The sequence below is a fragment of the Vulpes lagopus genome, chromosome 4 (assembly GCF_018345385.1).
Source record: "Vulpes lagopus strain Blue_001 chromosome 4, ASM1834538v1, whole genome shotgun sequence".
NCBI lineage: Eukaryota > Metazoa > Chordata > Mammalia > Carnivora > Canidae > Vulpes > Vulpes lagopus.
The window spans coordinates 130852369-130868891 of NC_054827.1; the positions used below are offsets into that span (position 1 = coordinate 130852369).

At 47.9% G+C, this 16523-nt stretch overlaps 1 protein-coding gene across 1 annotated transcript in view; it reads left to right on the forward strand.

Moving 5' to 3' along the window:
- STK32B (serine/threonine kinase 32B) overlaps window positions 1-16523 on the forward strand; it is a 399034-nt gene that overhangs the window by 136715 nt on the left and 245796 nt on the right. The window contains exon 3 of the mRNA XM_041750994.1: window positions 840-991. Within this exon, the coding sequence (XP_041606928.1) occupies window positions 840-991 (152 nt within the window). The remainder of the gene's footprint in view (window positions 1-839; window positions 992-16523) is intronic.

The following is a 16523-nucleotide window of genomic DNA, read 5'->3' on the forward strand; positions in this document are numbered from 1 at the left end:
GGGAGGTCACTCCAAAGTCACGCTGTCTGGGTTTGACTCTCCATCCTGACACTTGGGGTTTTGTGGGACGCTGGGAGCAGTAATAAGTGCACTCAGGGCCACCACATCCTCATGCTCGAGGGAAGATGAGATTTTATTCGAGAGGCCCTTGAGTGGACTGTCAGGCAGAGCATTTGCTCAGCCCTGGCCTGCAAGAAAGTGCCCGGGACCCAGGAGCTGTCATCATTGCGTCACGTTCCCACCCCTGCTCTGCCAGCCCTGAGATTGGGGATCCCCGGGAGCCACTTCTTGGACTTACCCTGAGGAACAGGCAAGGGCGCTGGGGTATAGGCGCTGCTCCTGCCGGCCTTGACTCTCTGGCATCGCTGGTCTGTTGCCTGGGCAGCAAAGTGGGCAGAGAGAGTCCTTGAGCAGAGAGGAGAGCAGGGCTGGTGGACAGAGGTGTGTGCGGAGGTGGGGAGGGCCAGGGGACCCCGTGGGCACCGTCACCACGGATTCAGGACTGCGGACATCAGTGAGTTTGTTTTCCTCCTGGTCTGTGCACTCCTTGAGGGCAGGGCTGCTCCTTCTGTCTCCTTCCCCAGCACTTCGCACACAGCCGGTGCTTCACGTAAATATTTGATAAACAGGTGCATCTGGTCACACTCCTCCATTTTACAGATGCAGACAGGTTGTGGCCTAGCCAGAGCTGCTCCGCTAGCAAGTTCTCAGAACAGAGGCTTAAACCCAGAGGTAGATGTGCAAGGAGGAGCTGACTTCTTTATTATTATTATGGTTATTATTAATATTATTATTTGTAATTGTTGGCCTGAATGTTCTCCACTTTGGCTGTTGCTCAGGTATGCATCGTGCAGAAGCGAGACACGAAGAAAATGTACGCAATGAAGTACATGAACAAGCAGAAATGCATCGAGAGGGACGAGGTTCGGAACGTCTTCCGGGAACTACAGATCATGCAGGGGCTGGAGCACCCTTTCTTGGTCAACCTGTGGTGAGTGACTGCATGCCGGGCCCCATGGCTCTCTCACTGCAAAGAGCCATATGCAAATCTCACTCTGCTGAGAGGAAGCTTCTCCCTGTAGAGAGAGAGGAATGAAATTTTCTCTTTTGGATATTTTGTAGAGTTATGTTCCCCGATTGATATTTTGTGGAGTGCGTTCTCTCATGAAATCTGGAAGCATCTGCTCACTTTTAATTTTAATTATATTCTCTTACCTGATGAATCACAGTTGAAAATAGATTTTGAAGAGAAGGTTTTTGTATTTCTGAGAAAAATGTGTGGAATGTTGTAACAGCTGCCCAAATAGAAGACTTTAGCTTTTGATTTTTTAATTTTTTTTTTTAACTTTAGCTTTTTAAAACGTACCACCCATAGTGTTGATGGTAAGAATGCCTCAGGATGGCTGCCCAGGATAGATATGCTAAATTCCAGGTTCTGAATCTGGCACACATGTCGTGCCATGATCCAGGTTCTAGAAGTTTCTCTCCATTCCATCCCTGGCTGTCATCTCTTCTTCAAATTGTCGTGCTTATGATTTAGCTGTAAGTTTTTCATAGATATAATGTGTCAGAACAAAAAGTTACTTTTTATTCTTAGTTGATTGAGAGCTTTATCACAAATGAATATTTGATTTTATCAAAACTCTATGTGTCTATTGGGATGGTATTTTCTCCCTTCTATCAATATGGTTTATTATATTGATTAATTTTTGGATGTTAATACAAACTAGTATGCCTAGTATATTTTCTAATTTTTATTAAAATCTGGTAATATTGTGTTAAGTATTTTTTATGTTTGTATTCATGAGGAATGTTGTTGTATAGTTTTTTTTTGTACATTTTACTGTCGTATCTTTGCCTGGCTTTTATATCAGAGTAATATTGGCCTCACAGAATAAATTTATAAGCTGTCCAAAAAAAAAAAAATGCCACCTGCTGATGGTTCCCTGCCCCTGTGCATTTGCAGTGACATCTCCTCATCTTGAAACTTCCACCTGCATCCCCACCCCCTGCCCCCTCCTCTAAAGAAATCCCACACATTCCTTTTATCCAGCTTAGTAGGCATTTGGAGCAGAAGCCTTCCATCACCCACAGGCCAGCTGAGTGCCCCTCACTGTCTCCACCTACTCTGGGCTTGATCCACCCAGCACAGCCTTTCCTGCAGTGATCCTGAACCCAAATCATTGGCTTACTTATCTGGCCTTATCAAGGAATCGCTTGCTCCTTGAAGGCAGTAGGGACTGTCTGGTTCTTCATTTCTGGGAGTCTCAGACACAGTCGCAGACATGTCAGAGGAGGTACTTGCTCAGTGTTCTTGGAGCTGGATTTTCTTGAAGGGGACAGAACAGGCTGTTCCAGAAACAGATTCTGGCTGTTTTATTCTGTACCTCAGTTGAGCATCATAAGTGACCCCTGATGGGAAAATCTAGTCTGGTTCGTGTTCTGTTATGCTACCACCCATTATTCCCATTGCTCTTTACACTCAGAGGCTCTCCGAACACGGGTGATAGAACAAGGGAACATCAGTTGTCCTGCTTGGGAAAACCACAGTATGCCTGGAAACACTGCACACCTGGGCAGTGTCCTGGGGACAGGCCTAACTGTAGGTGACATGCAAGAGCTTGAGTAACAAGTGCAAGTTCTCCATATCTCCAGGCAGCGATGTACACACTCAAGTTGTTTGTGGGAAATAAGCCCTTCCAGGGGACTCCTTAGCATGCACCAAGGGGTCTGGATGCAAGCCCAGACATGTGATGTGTGTTGAAGGAGAGGGTTATGTTGGAGCGGCCCCTCTGAAGGCACCACTTTCCCATGCTCTGTTTATGGGCTCCAAGACGCGAGTTAGTGTCGCACACTCATGATTACACAACTGTGCGGGGTAAAGGAGGGAGCTCCCTGCAGTTGTGGGCACCCTGGCATTGCATTTCCATCCAGTGTGAGCCAGAGAGGGTGAACAGCTGCTGGATTTTATAGTCATATCTCGAACCGTCACCCATTAATGGCAATAATAATGCCCTGGCTGGGACGCCTGGTGGCTCAGTCAGTTAAGCGTCCGACTCTTGATTTTGGCACAGGTCATGATCTCAGGGTCATAAGATTGAGCCCTACCTTGGGCTCTGCACTGGGTGTGGAGCCTGCTTGAGATTCTCTCTCCCCCTCTGCCTCTCCCCACTCTCCCTATAAAAAAAATAAAGTAACTAATGCTCTGACTTACCACCAGCACTGTTAGGAGAATCAGCTGAGGGGGAGAGATATGAAGGTATGTTTTCTGTAAGTGAGAATATAGCCCTCCTCTAAGAGCTTATATGTACATGCGTCTGTGAATATGTGATAGTAGACAGATGGGCAGTGAAATGCCCTTCAGCCCATTGTCTGGACTGAACACTTCACACGCTATTTGGCTCAGAATTTATACAGCTATTGGGCAGAAATTTAAACTTGCTTCTGCACAAAGGAGAATCTCTTGGGTTTTATAGCTAAGGGGTCTAGAATTCCTGCTGGCTTTGGTCTCTCTGTGTCTCTCTGGCTTTCCCCTGCATTAACCTTGTTTTCAGAGCTGTGGCTCGTGCTGACCACTGCTTGCTCCGACTTCTCCTGCTAGCCGAACGGTCCCAGCAGAGGACGAAGGGCATGGGGGGCTGCACCTGGCTCGGTCTGTGCCCTTTACAAACGCGGTGGGGGAAGGGGAGGGGGTGGCCCCCACCTGAGTCTCTGGAAGCCAGAATGAGGAAGGACATGGAGACCTGCGGAGGGAGACTGGAAACCATAGTGTGCCTGCCAGGTGCTCAGGGCCTGCCACCTGTGCTTCCCGTCCAGGTGCTGCAGCCTCGCTAACAACCCTGAAAGGTGAGGGCTGTGGGCTCCCTTTCTCAGAGAGGGGAAGCAGGGCTCAAAGCAGCTCATTGCCTGCCTGAATCACTTGAACTGTGATTCAAACTCAAGACCATCCCACTGTGCCCTGAGCTTTTCAGTTTTGTAGGAAAATGACCTCTAACATTTACTGATAAGTATCCCTAACTTCTCAGGTCCCCCAACAGCTTTGTTGGTTTCCTGTTGCCATCTGAATATTATTGTCCCCAATATACAGATTGGGTAATGGAGTCATACTGTGAGTAAGTGGAGGAGATGGGACTGAAGCCAGGCTGTCTGGGTCAGCCCCTCCCCCACATCTGCCCTGCAAAGGCCTGGCCCCTGGCCCCTGCACCCTGCAGGGAGGCCCCCCTGCTAGGCCTCTGTTTGGTTGCCTCTCTGGCCTCTGCTGGAAGGGAGCATGGAATTGTTTGATGGGTTCATAAGGACACCGTCACTTTGCATTAATTATATGTCAGCTTTTCATCTCATTACAAGGAGGGTGAATTATTGCAGCCTCGGAAATCCTCACCGTGCCCCTTCTTGTTCTGCTCTTTTGCTGACGTGCTCCATAACTGGCAAGGCAAAGGCTGGGCATTGATGATTTGCACGGCAGTTGTGCCTCTGAGGAACGAATGATGTATGCTCCCAAGCACGTGATGATCCAAGTTGTTGTCAAGAGCAATATTTTCACCTATTCTGTGGTGCCGCTGCTTTGCTCTCTAGGGTGGAAGATACTCCAGGCAAAGGGAAATTGGAATGAGAAATCACACCCGGAGAAGTGTGAGGGTGAGGGTAGTGCATTAGCTGGAGCCCTGGAGAGGTGGGAGGGGAGAGGGGGACAAGGGAGAGGTGGAGAGGGGAGGGGAGAGGAGAGGAGGGCAGGAGTAGCAGGGAGGAGAGAGGAGGGGAGGAGGCAGGAGAGAGATGAGGAGGGAGGGGGGGGGCAGGAGAGAGGTGGGGAGGGGAGAAGGGACAGGAGAGAGGTGATGGGGACTGTTTCAGCACTGGGGCTGAGTCTGACCTCCTGGGTTCTCATGGCAGCCCTGCTTCTCATGCTGGCGAGGCTGTAAGGGACTGAACTGTGTACCTCCACCCCCCATGCCCAATTTTTGAATCAATGCCCTGTCTTCCAGTGTGACTCTATCTGGGGATAACTTTCGGGTGATCATTAAGGTGACATGCGGTCATTAGGGTGGGGCCCCAACACAATAGTCTGTGGCTGTGAACATGAAGAGCATCTCTCTGCCAGGTGGGGACACAGCAAGAAGATGGCCATCTGCAAGCTGGGAGGAGGGTTCTCACCAGCACCTGGCCATGTCCACACATTGCTTGGGGGCTCCCATCCCCAGAGCTGTGAAGAAATGACCTTCTGTGGTTGATGCCTGCCAGGTCACAGAATATAGAGGCCTTGAGAGTGAATTGATTCTCTTCTCTGTGTCTTGGTTTCCTTCTTATAAAATGAGAAAAGAAGGATGACTATGCCGTTGGGGGGCTGGAAGGACCAGAGTGGGGACTACTCAGCAGGTGCCCACAGTGTCTCAGGTGAGAGGCAGCCACTGGTTCGAGGATCAGGGGTGGTGGTGATGCTCTTAGCACTACACTCAGATGGGCCTCCACTACGTGGACAACCCACTGAGTCCCTCTTTCTCATTTTCAAAACCCATTTCCACTTACCAGATTGCCTACATTTACTAGACTAGCTGTTATAATGTGTTTCATTTAAAATTTCTCAGTCACTTCCCCTGCCCATTTGACTACTCAGGTCACTGTGGGGTGAATACCTGGCAGGAGGGGATGAAGAAAGACAACCTGTAATCATTTTAGACAGCTCTCATAGCGAAGGTGTGTTTCTAGAACCTTCCTGGAGTAGTGATGCACTGAGTCAGGACACAGATCTCTCCACACCACTCTGAGCCGAGACAGAACCACTTCAATTGGAGGCTAACTCTGTTTTAAGTGCTGAGACTTTGACCAAAGCAAACTGTGTAAGGTGTTTAAATGTGGAGCTGCTCTGACTGAAGCAGGGGGGACAGGAAGGCATTTGCAGAGGGGGGGAGAACAGAGACTGGCATCCCTGCCCCCTCCACTCCCTGGAATCTGTGATGAAGGATAAAAGCCCTTTATAATCCCTAGTTCCTGAGCAACCTCATTTCCATAAAAATAATCATCTCTGGCCTTGACTATTGCTAGAGCCTCCTACCTGACATTTCAACGTTCGGCCATAGCTGTCCATCACCACTCTGCCCTCCCAGGGTGTCCTACTCATTTCGGGCTGCCATCACAGACTCTGATAGATGAAGCAGTGTACACAACGAGATGTAGTTCTCACAGCTCTGGAGGCTGGAAGTGATGGTCAGGATGCCAGCATGGTAGGGTCTGGTGAGGGCCTTCTTCCTGGAGTGCTGGTCTTCTTGCTGGGTCCTCTTGATGGGGCTATGGGGAGAAAGAGCTCTTTCTCTCTCCTTCCTTCTTAAAAGGGCACTAATCTTATCATGAGGGCTCCACCTGATAACCTACTTCTCACCCAAAGGCTCCATCTCCAAATACCATAACACTAGGGCCTGAGGTTTCAACATACCACCTTTGGTGGAGGAAAACACAAATATTTAGGCCATAGCACAGGGCAAATCTTCCCAAAGGGCAAACCTGAGGTCACCATTTCTCTGTGTAGACCCCAACAATGGTGTACCCACCCAAACTCACAGACTTAACGCCTCTCCATGACCAGGCGTCTGACACTATGCCAGCCTCTCCTGCTGACACCACCCTCTGCTACCATCTCGTTCCACTTTTGTTGCAGCCAAACCAACCCACTGGTTGTAGACACCTGTAATTCATCTTGCTGTTTTCATTTCTCTGGGCCTTTGCAAATGCCGTTTCTCCTGCCCGGAACACTGCGAGAACTTCTGCTTACCCTCCCCAAAAGGTCCATTCATTAAATAAGTATGTACTGGGGAATGGGCCACATCTTATTCATCTCTGCATTCCCAGAATCTGATGTTCAGAAAGTTCGTGCATCCATTGCCAAGGGCTGACATGCGATATGGCAAACATGGTGCCAGCATCGGTGACAGAACAATGAGAAAGAGTCACTCTCATCTTCACAGAGCTTGTAGGTGAGATAGGACAGACATTAAGCCAACAGTCAACGTGCTCCCCTGCTCTCTTCCTTACATCTTGAGAAGCTAGCGTCCTTTGGGGTCCTGGGATAACTTAAAAAATATAGATTATTAATGTCCCCCATGTCCTGGGGGTCAGGCGATATCCTGGTCTATCCTGGACACACAGATGTTAAATGCTCATGGAGTTTTCCTAGTAAGTAACTTCTTAAGGCTCCATCACCATGGAAACTGCCTTAAGAAAGGGGGCATGAGGTGATGCCGTCTTATCCAAGATCCTTTTCACAAACTTCACTATTCTAGATTTGTTAACATCACTTGTAACTTCGGCTTGGGCTTTCAAGATGACAGGTTTCCCAAATGTTATTTTTAAGTGCCATACATTTGTTATTCCTAAGGAGACAGGGTTGTGGTCGTTCCTGTGGATTACAGGAAGACCCAGGCTGTGTTCTGACGTCCAGAGGATGGGCACTGGATTATGGAAAGGGCTGGGTGAGGAGACAGAGGTCATGCTGTACAAACATAGGGTGCATGGAGGGTGGAACTGGGCCCGGGGCATGGGCCCTGGTGTATCAGACAGTCACTGTGGGTAGATGGAAGATCCTGTAATCAGTCAGGAAAGACATAAGATTTTCCCAAGGTCACATGGAAGAGCAGATGGACCTTGCACCTGCCAGCGGTCTTTGGGGTACCCTGCTTTTCCCACCATCTGACCCAATATGACACCTTCTTGTGCCCATTTCTCTGACTGCTCCTCATATTTACCATGTGTTTTTCTGTAACTAGGGGTGTCCTTGGTCTGTGGGGAGTTATAAAATTCATCCTGCACTTCTTCAATGCCTGATGATATTAGTAACACCACTCTTTACGGATCACCTGCAGTGCGTGGCTCTTTTCCTATCATATCTTAATTGATCCTCAGAAGCATCTTTTGGGGTGGATGTTACTATCCCTAGTTTCCAGTTGGAGAAACCGAGGACCAGGGGGCTAAATAATTTGTGCAAAGCTACATAGCTAGCGGGAGGAAGCTTTGGGATTGGAAGCAATAATAGCAGTAAAGAAATCCTTAGCAACCTGTGTTGCAGTGGAAAGAGAGCAAGCCCTGAATTGTAGAGTTAGCTGATTTCCATGTCAGGGTATGTATGCTCTGGACATATGTTTTGTCTTCTCCAAATTCATATGTTGAAGCCTAACCCCCAATGGTATGATATCAGGAGATGAGGCCTTTGGGAGATAATGAGGTCATGGGGGGGGGGGGGCTCTCATGAATGGGATTGGTGCCTTTATAGCAGAGGAGCCACAGAGCTCCCTTCCCCATCTGCCATGTGAGGATGTCATAAAAAGAGTCATCTATGGACCAGAAAACTGATGCTTGCCAGACACCAAATCTGTCTGTGGCTTGAACTTCTTGGCTCCAGGACTGTGATAAAGAAATTTCTGCTGTTTATAAGTCCCTCATCTATGGGATTCTATTGTAGCTGACCCAACGGACTAAGACGTAGTTGATTCAATCTGACAGCATGATGTCAACCAGCTTGCAAAATTTCTGAAAATTTAGCACTTCTCATGAGTCCCATATAAGCACAACCTTGACAGTCCCAGATCTAGCAACAAAGCCTTTGCTGTCTCTAAATCCAACCTCTGTGAGCCAGGACCAGAGTAGGGGGCGTATAAGCCTCCCAGACTTGACCATGAGCCAGTGATGAGCTCTGCTCACAAGGAAAGAGATACTTCGAGAGGAATGGGAAGAGGATGTGGTGCCTGTACACTGAACAAGAAATTGGAAAATGGAAAAGGTCCTTCCCATCCCAGGATGGTGTTCTTGGAAGCCCTCAGTTTCCTCGTCTACAGAATGGGAACAGTAGCTCCCTCCCTTCTGTGCTTTTGTGAAGGCCAAAGCTAATGAGATCCAGTGGATGGAAGCCCTGTGGAAATGACCATTTGCTGGGAGCCATACCTTACTATACTTCCTTCTGATAAAAACTGAAATATGGTTAATGACCTGTAAATTCTTTGAGCAGTTTATATGCGTAAAACTGCTGGTGGGAGGCGGAGAGCCTGGTTATACCTGTGAGGACCACAGACAAACCTGGTGGATGCTCAACGACCTGGCAATTTTGTGTTAAGCTCACGTCCCAAAGAGACACAAACATTGCATTGGAATGTAATACATTTTAATGGGGAGTACTTACCTGCTGTAGCGAGCTTAATTAAATTGGAAGTTGCAGCGCCCTTGTTCCTCAAGTTTTTAGAAATCACATGGCAGCCTCCCTGATATTCTTCTGCCAGCCAGGCACCCACCCCCACCCACCCCTCGTCCCCACCCCCACCCAGGTCTCCGCTCTGGGCTTCCCTCTGCTGGGATAACCTCCTCTGGACACCTGCAGGCACATCCCTTCACTTCCCTCAGGTCTTGATCAAATGTGACCTCCTACTTGAGTCTCCAACCACCCAATTCAAAACCCCTGCCCCAGCTGTCCCTAGTCCACTAGCTCTCTTCCTTGCTTTATTTGCTAGGGCATACTTCACCTTACAACACACGATCTCTATTATGTATTTATCTTGCTTATTTTCTGTGTCTGCCTCACACACGTGAAGGAGGCTGGCTCCACACACCAGGGGCAGGGACTCCAGCCTGCATTTTTCACCGCTCTGTTCCCAGTGCCCACACATGTGTCTTGGTATCCAGTAGATGTTCAATTCATACTTGTTGAGTGGATGACCTGAATGAGTAAATGTCCCCCAGAAATTATATACAGAGAGCCATATGTGGCCAGCCCCCTTGGTTTTTCCCTCATGCTGACCCACTGTCACCTGGAAATCAAAACCAAAGGTGAACCCTCTAGGCCTTGAAACCCAATAGAAATTATTTTGCTAATCTGTGCTTTGGCTGAACAAGTGGTGATTTTCTGATCCAGAGTAAGTTTGTGAAGCTAAGGAAGGAAAGTGACCTTTTCTATTCTGATGGCTAACGGTGGTGCGGATTCTGATAGCTAACATTTATGAAGCACCTGCTGGGTACCTGGCATTGTGCTAAGTGCTTCGCGTGAATTATTCACTTTTCACCAGGGCCCTGTCTGGCAGGCACTCTGCTGCTCCATTTTGCACAGGCCACTAAGGCAGAGGGAGGCTCAGTGGCCTGTAAATGAATGGGCTGTACATTGGACTAGCATTATGTGTGTGCTCTGCCCCCTGGTGCCACATGCCACACTGCCTTTGGGGTCATGAGTTCATTCCCTCAGCACATGTTTATGATGCACCTGTTCCATGCCAGCCACTGTCCTGGGTGCTGACAATAACGTGCAGAGCGAGATAGACATGGCCTCACCTGCATGGAACATCCCCTTTCCCAGTCGAGGTAGGGAGACAGGCAAAAATCAAATAATTATACAGGTGTGTATAATTGACGATTCTGGCAAGTTCTGAGAGGGAAGCTCAGCAAACTCTGGGACTGAGAAGTCAGGGGGAACTTGCCCTCCCTTTGTGGCATCAGGGACACCCCCGAAGAAGCGGCGCCTTTTGGGTGTCATGGCACTGAAGGCTCATGGCAGCTCCCCATGGCAGGTATTGTTACAGATGCAGCAGCTGAGTGGTTCATTGTGCAGAGCCCATCATTAGTAGGGGCTGGAGCTGGGATTCATGCCCTGCTTATCTGACTCCAGAGCCTACACTTTCTAGAACATGGCACAGCATCATTTTTCTAGCTGATGCCATAAAATTGCTTAACATTGTGATGGAATTTCAGAGGGAAAACAGACCTGCTGTTGGAATCTTACCCACTAACTGGAAATTTGATGCTGTCCTCCAGGCTACTATTTTCTCAGCCATGGATTGAAAGCCTTCGACTCTGCCCACTGGTTTTCTCTTGGTTTCCGCAGAGCCCTGGGGAGTCCAGGAAGTTCCTTAGGGGTCACTGGGGATGATGGGGTTGAATGTGTAGGTGCCAGGCCTCCGTCCTACTGCTTTCTACATTCCCTACTCGTACGTGTTAGTATTTTTTTTTAATATTTTATTTATTTATTCATGAGAGACACACAGAGAGAGGCAGAGACACAGGTAGAGAGAGAAGCAGGCTCCATGCAGGGAGCCCGACGTGGGACTCGATCCAGGACTCCAGGATCACACCCTGAGTCAAAGGCAGACACTCAACCACTGACACTGAGCCACCCAGGGGTCCCTAGTGTTTTACCTTTGGTTTCATTTAAGGAAGGGATTTTTTCTGCTTACCCATTTGACAGCCAGGAGCCTAGATTGTATCTCCTGCTTTGTGAGGCTGAGATTTGACAATGCACAGGCTGCTGTGAATTGAGGACTGGGCCCAAGCACAGCTAGCTTTGATAAGCAGAAAGGCATGACCCAGACTATGTGATCAAATTAAAAAAAAAAAAAGAATAGGTTTAATGAAAATAAATCCCAATTTATAAAATCCAAGGTGGCACATTAATGGTTAAAGAGTGTTGTGTCCCACACCCATGCTAAGGGCCGTGCCCCAGGCCAGTGGCAGATGCCACAAGAGACAGGAAGGCACCACTGTGCAAGCTTCCCACTCGACCAGCAGCTTCCCGGTGCCCAAGAAGTCAAGAAGTATGTCCAGCTAGTGGAGAACAGAAAACATATTGCAGTAAATGTCTGCTCTCAGGAAAGCATGCTCACTGATAAATGGCCCCTGGTGCTTCTGCTGGGAGAACACTTAGAACGGCGACAGTAAATGACAATATCAGTTTAAAAGCCACATTGCCCATAAAGGGCAGGGATTTACAAGGTCTTACATCCAAAATGGTGGCATTTTCTTAGAACACCCATCACCAGGAACCCCAGTGATGCTTCCTGCTGTTGAATCCCCAGCCAGACCTCTACTCTGCACACTTGCTGGGGACCATCCTGTCTTCACTTTCCCCTATAACATGGCAGCCTGGTCCCAGGGCCCTGGAAGGTCAAGGTCGAGCACCTCACCTTCGTAGCTGAGCACTCCACCTTCCTGATTGACCCTGTTCCCCACCCTTACATCTCCTACCTGGTTGCCCCTGAAGAAGCTATGCCCACAGCCGCTGCCTTTTCCAAGGCTCTGGCTATGCCTCCTTGGGTCACAGGTATGTGGAGGTTGGAGGATCCCTTCCCAGGACTCTGTGGGCCTCTGTGCTTCCTGACCTCCTCAGTGCTGTTGGACCTTGCTCTCTGCTTGTGTTACTTCACCTCTACAAGACTGCACCTCATTCACCCTGCCTGCCTCCTAGCCCCTTCCCTCTAGTAGATCATGGGCCTTTGTCCCACGCAAAGGAGAAAGGATGAGTGCAGTGATTCGTTTGGTCTGTGGGTGATGCGACAGGGCAGTGGAGGATGGAGTTATCTCCCTAGGGAGATGGGTATTTTGACCCCTGTCCATGTGACAGCTGTGCAAGAAGGGATTTCAGGAAGTCTGCTGACTCCAAAGTCAAATGTATTTGCTGGATTGTTGGCACACTGGACTGCAAACTTACAAAGGCTGCCACATTCAGAAAGCCTCATCCTTCAGAGCCATCCCCGCTGAGCACCTCCCCCCAGAAGCAGAAATCCTGCCTGCAGCATGGGGCTTGTGTTCTTGGGGCCCCGCAGTTCTTCCGTCTGGGCATCTTGAAAGAGGGTCTACAGCTTGTTCATTTATGAGAGGCAGTCCCAGACCATCAGCTTCATGTAGCTCCGGGCTTTCTCCACCATGCTGCCCTCTTTTATTTATAAGGTGTGGTGCCTTCCTGTCTCTGATGTTAGCATGTTGCATGTTGGCTCATTTCTTCATAGACTTTTTTCAGAATGCTTAAAGGACTCAAAACAGTATTAAGCTTATGTAGCCACTTGATAATATGTTGGTTATGTTGAATTGGATGTTTGCACCAAATCCATGGCTTAGGACATGGTAGATTCTCAAGAGGTGGTAGAGAAAAGAGGGAAGAAAGTGTGGGAGGAAGAGAGAAGCTTCCTGTCCTCCCTCGTGGGTCTTTGAGGGCAGGGACCAATCCTTCTCCTGTCTTCATCCGTAGCTCCTAGCACAGTACCACACACTGCACGCATGATAAATCACCCCCTGCAACATGCTGAGTTTAATATGCAACATATGTGCCAGAGCAATAGAACAATGCACTTAAATGCTTTTTGCTCTCAGAAATCCTTCTTGGCTTTTGTTTTTAATTATTTTCTCCACCATTCATTACAGAATTGCATTTTTTTTTGATTGGCAGGACATGTACTTTTGATTTGCCACGATGTTCTGCAAGATAGGTCTGAGGCCATTTGCTCACACTAAAGAGGGAAATGGAGCGTTTATAAAACATATTTCTACTAGATTATGTTACTTCAGCCCTTCAGCTGCTGTCTCCCTTCCCCCACGTCCTGCTTCCTATGCCAACAACCTGGTATTGCTCAGGCTCATTTCAACCAGTAAAACAGTTGGTCAAGTGACCCTGCAAAATGATTATCCACTTTCTAGATGACAATTGATTCTGTGAGGTCATGGAGAAGGAAGCTGGAGAGGCCTTGCCGTCCCTCATGGTCACATGCACACCACCTTTGTATCTGAGTACCCCACCTTCGTAGCTAAGCACTCCACCTTCGTAGCTGAGCACTCCACCTTCCTAGCTGAGCACCCCACCTTCACAGCTGAGCACAGCACTTTCATAGCTGAGCACACTGCCTTCCTAGCTGAGCATTCCACCTCGTAGCTGAGGACCCCACCTTCCTAGCTGAGCACCCCACCTTCGTAGCTGAGCACACCACTTTCATAGCTGAGCACACCAGCTTCCTAGCTGAGCACTCCACCTTTGTAGCTGAGCACACCACTTTCATAGCTAAGCACTCCACCTTCGTAGCTGAGCACCCCACCTTGCTAGCTGAGCACTCCACTTTCATAGATGACCACACCACCTTCCTAGCTGAGCACCCCACCTTTGTAACTGAGCACTCTACCTTTGTATCTGCATGTTACAGATTTAAAATTTTTATATCAACTCGGTTTCTTATGTAAGTGAATATGATCTTAAAACCTTGGTATTATCCCCTCTAAGTAAAAAAATAGTTTCCATTGTCTTAAATAGAAGGCAACCCTAAGAATATATACCAAGAAACTTATACAGTGCCTTAAATTCTAGCTAAGTATTGTTGTCTGCTGAGGTTGTGAACTTGAGACCAGGTCTTTCATTGTTTGAAATGGAGTTGGATGGGTAGTGGGAGAGTGTTGAAGACAGGCCAGCATCAAAGCAAGACTTTCTCCCTGTTAAAATTAGGATGAAAGTGCGGTAGGAATGGGACCTACCCATTCCTACCAACTCCAACAAGAGTGGCCTTCTTGTTCTGCATTCGATGGCCTTCAGTGCCATGACAAAGGCACCAGGATACTGTCATTGAAAGCACCTGATATACACAGCCCACAACCCCAGGGACGCTGACACTAAGAGCCTGCTGTGGGCTGGGTGCCACCCTGCAAGGGTCTTACTCTTTCTTTCCCCCCATCCCTCTCTGTTCTTTCTTTCCTTCCTTTCCCACCCTATAGTTTTATTTTTAAAATTACTTAATGCCACTGACAGAAATTTTTAAAAACTCAACACAAGATAAATTCTTACTGAGTGAGAAAACACAAAAAAGAACTCCTGTGGGGAATATAGGGACTGAAAGCATAGCTGGGACTTAGTCCAAGTGCAGATAAGCATGCTGCTCCACTGCATGGGGTCAGGGTGAGGAGCAGCATTACTCTTGATCACAATTGTCTGCAACACCCATGGTAATGGTGGGGGCCAAGGCAGATGTGCTTTCCCCTTCTCCCCTTCTAACCTCTTGGGAAGCAGCAGGCACCCAGTCTGTTAGGACCTCATTTGGTTTCTTCCCATGCACAAGTAGGCTTGAGAAGTGAGTCTTACCCTCAGGTTCTTGGTCCCAAGAGCCATGCCAGGTCAGGACTTACAAATTCAGATGCTTGCAGGTGCAGATAGGTGAGATGAATGAAGGAATTGGGTGCAAGGGGCATTAGGGAGTGGTGGGGGAGTGTGTCAAGCAGAAAGCTTATTGAGCCTTGTTGCATTACCACCCTGTGGGAATAATACAGGGTGGAGCTGGTAGGGGGTGCCCAGCTCCATAGATCACCTGCTGTCTGGGATTGACCCTTGTCTTCACTGGTCTTCCTCTTGGTCTCACTGAGCTATGAGGCACGGAGATAGGTAGACTGACCAGTGGTTTTCAGGCTGAACCCTATGGAACCCTTTGGTTGCTGGAGGGAGAGGGAGAATGTGCAGGGGAAAGATTCCTGTGTTGCTGTCCTTTCTCTCTCTCTCTAACTGCCCTGTATCCTTTTCTTCAGAGCATTCATCACCATCATTAATTATCCTGTTTATTTATCTGCTCCATTGTCTATTTCCTCCTTCAAAATGAATGCATTGTTTCTCAGCCACTAAAACTTGGTCATGAAGAATTCATTCCGGAAATGTCTGTAGAATGAATGAATGATTGATTGAAGAGTGAACAGATTCTACTTTTCCAATGGTTAGTTACATCTCTTAATGAGTTCCCTTGTTTGATTGCATCAATAACATTTGTCCTTTCATTCCTGGTTTCCTGTTTTTTTTAATCTTTGGAATTGATTTTTAATTTTATCAGATGCCCTTTGAAGAATTATTAAGATGCTCAGATGTTTGGTTTTCTTGACCTAGAAGTATGGTTAACTGTAGTATTAAATTTACCAACAGTGTGTCTTCCCACCTAGGTTAAGTCCCGCCGTGTTGTTTTCATGGTAGAACATGTGTTGTTGTTTCCCAGAAAATAAGAGTGACAATAATAGCAATATCTAAAATACACTGCACTCTTGCTGTGTGTCAGTTTGTCTTTCAGGTGGTTGACATGTGCTATTCTGTGTTACCCTAAGCACCTCTCAGGGTGGACTATTCCTACTTTCCAGAGTGGGAACCTCACAAAATTTAGGCATAATGAGGGCATGGTGCCCCGCAGTGGCAACCTCAAAGTTAGCTAGTGTGATGATTACAAAACTTTGCGTCTCTGATTACTTGCTTAAAATATTAATTCCTAGAAGTCAAAAGGTGTTTGGAATATACTGCAAAATTGCATTTTAGAATGTGACCAATTGTTCTTTATTTTTTTTTAATTTTTATTTATTTATGATAGTCACACACAGAGAGAGAGAGAGAGGCAGAGACACAGGCAGAGGGAGAAGCAGGCTCCATGCACCGGGAGCCCGACGTGGGATTCAATCCCGGGTCTCCGGGATTGCGCCCTGGGCCAAAGGCAGGCGCCAAACCGCTGCGCCACCCAGGGATCCCGAATGTGACCAATTGTTAAGCAATCTGTGGGAATGGCCTCTTTCACTTCCTTCTCTGGGGCAAATTGGATGATAGGTTCTAATTGTTTTAGTACACATTGTCTTTGATTACCAATAAGACTGATCTTTTTAAGAAGATTATTGATTATTCCTTTTTTTAAAAAAGATTTAGGGATCCCTGGGTGGCGCAGCGGTTTGGCGCCTGCCTTTGGCCCAGGGCGCGATCCTGGAGACCCGGGATCAAATCCCACGTTGGGCTC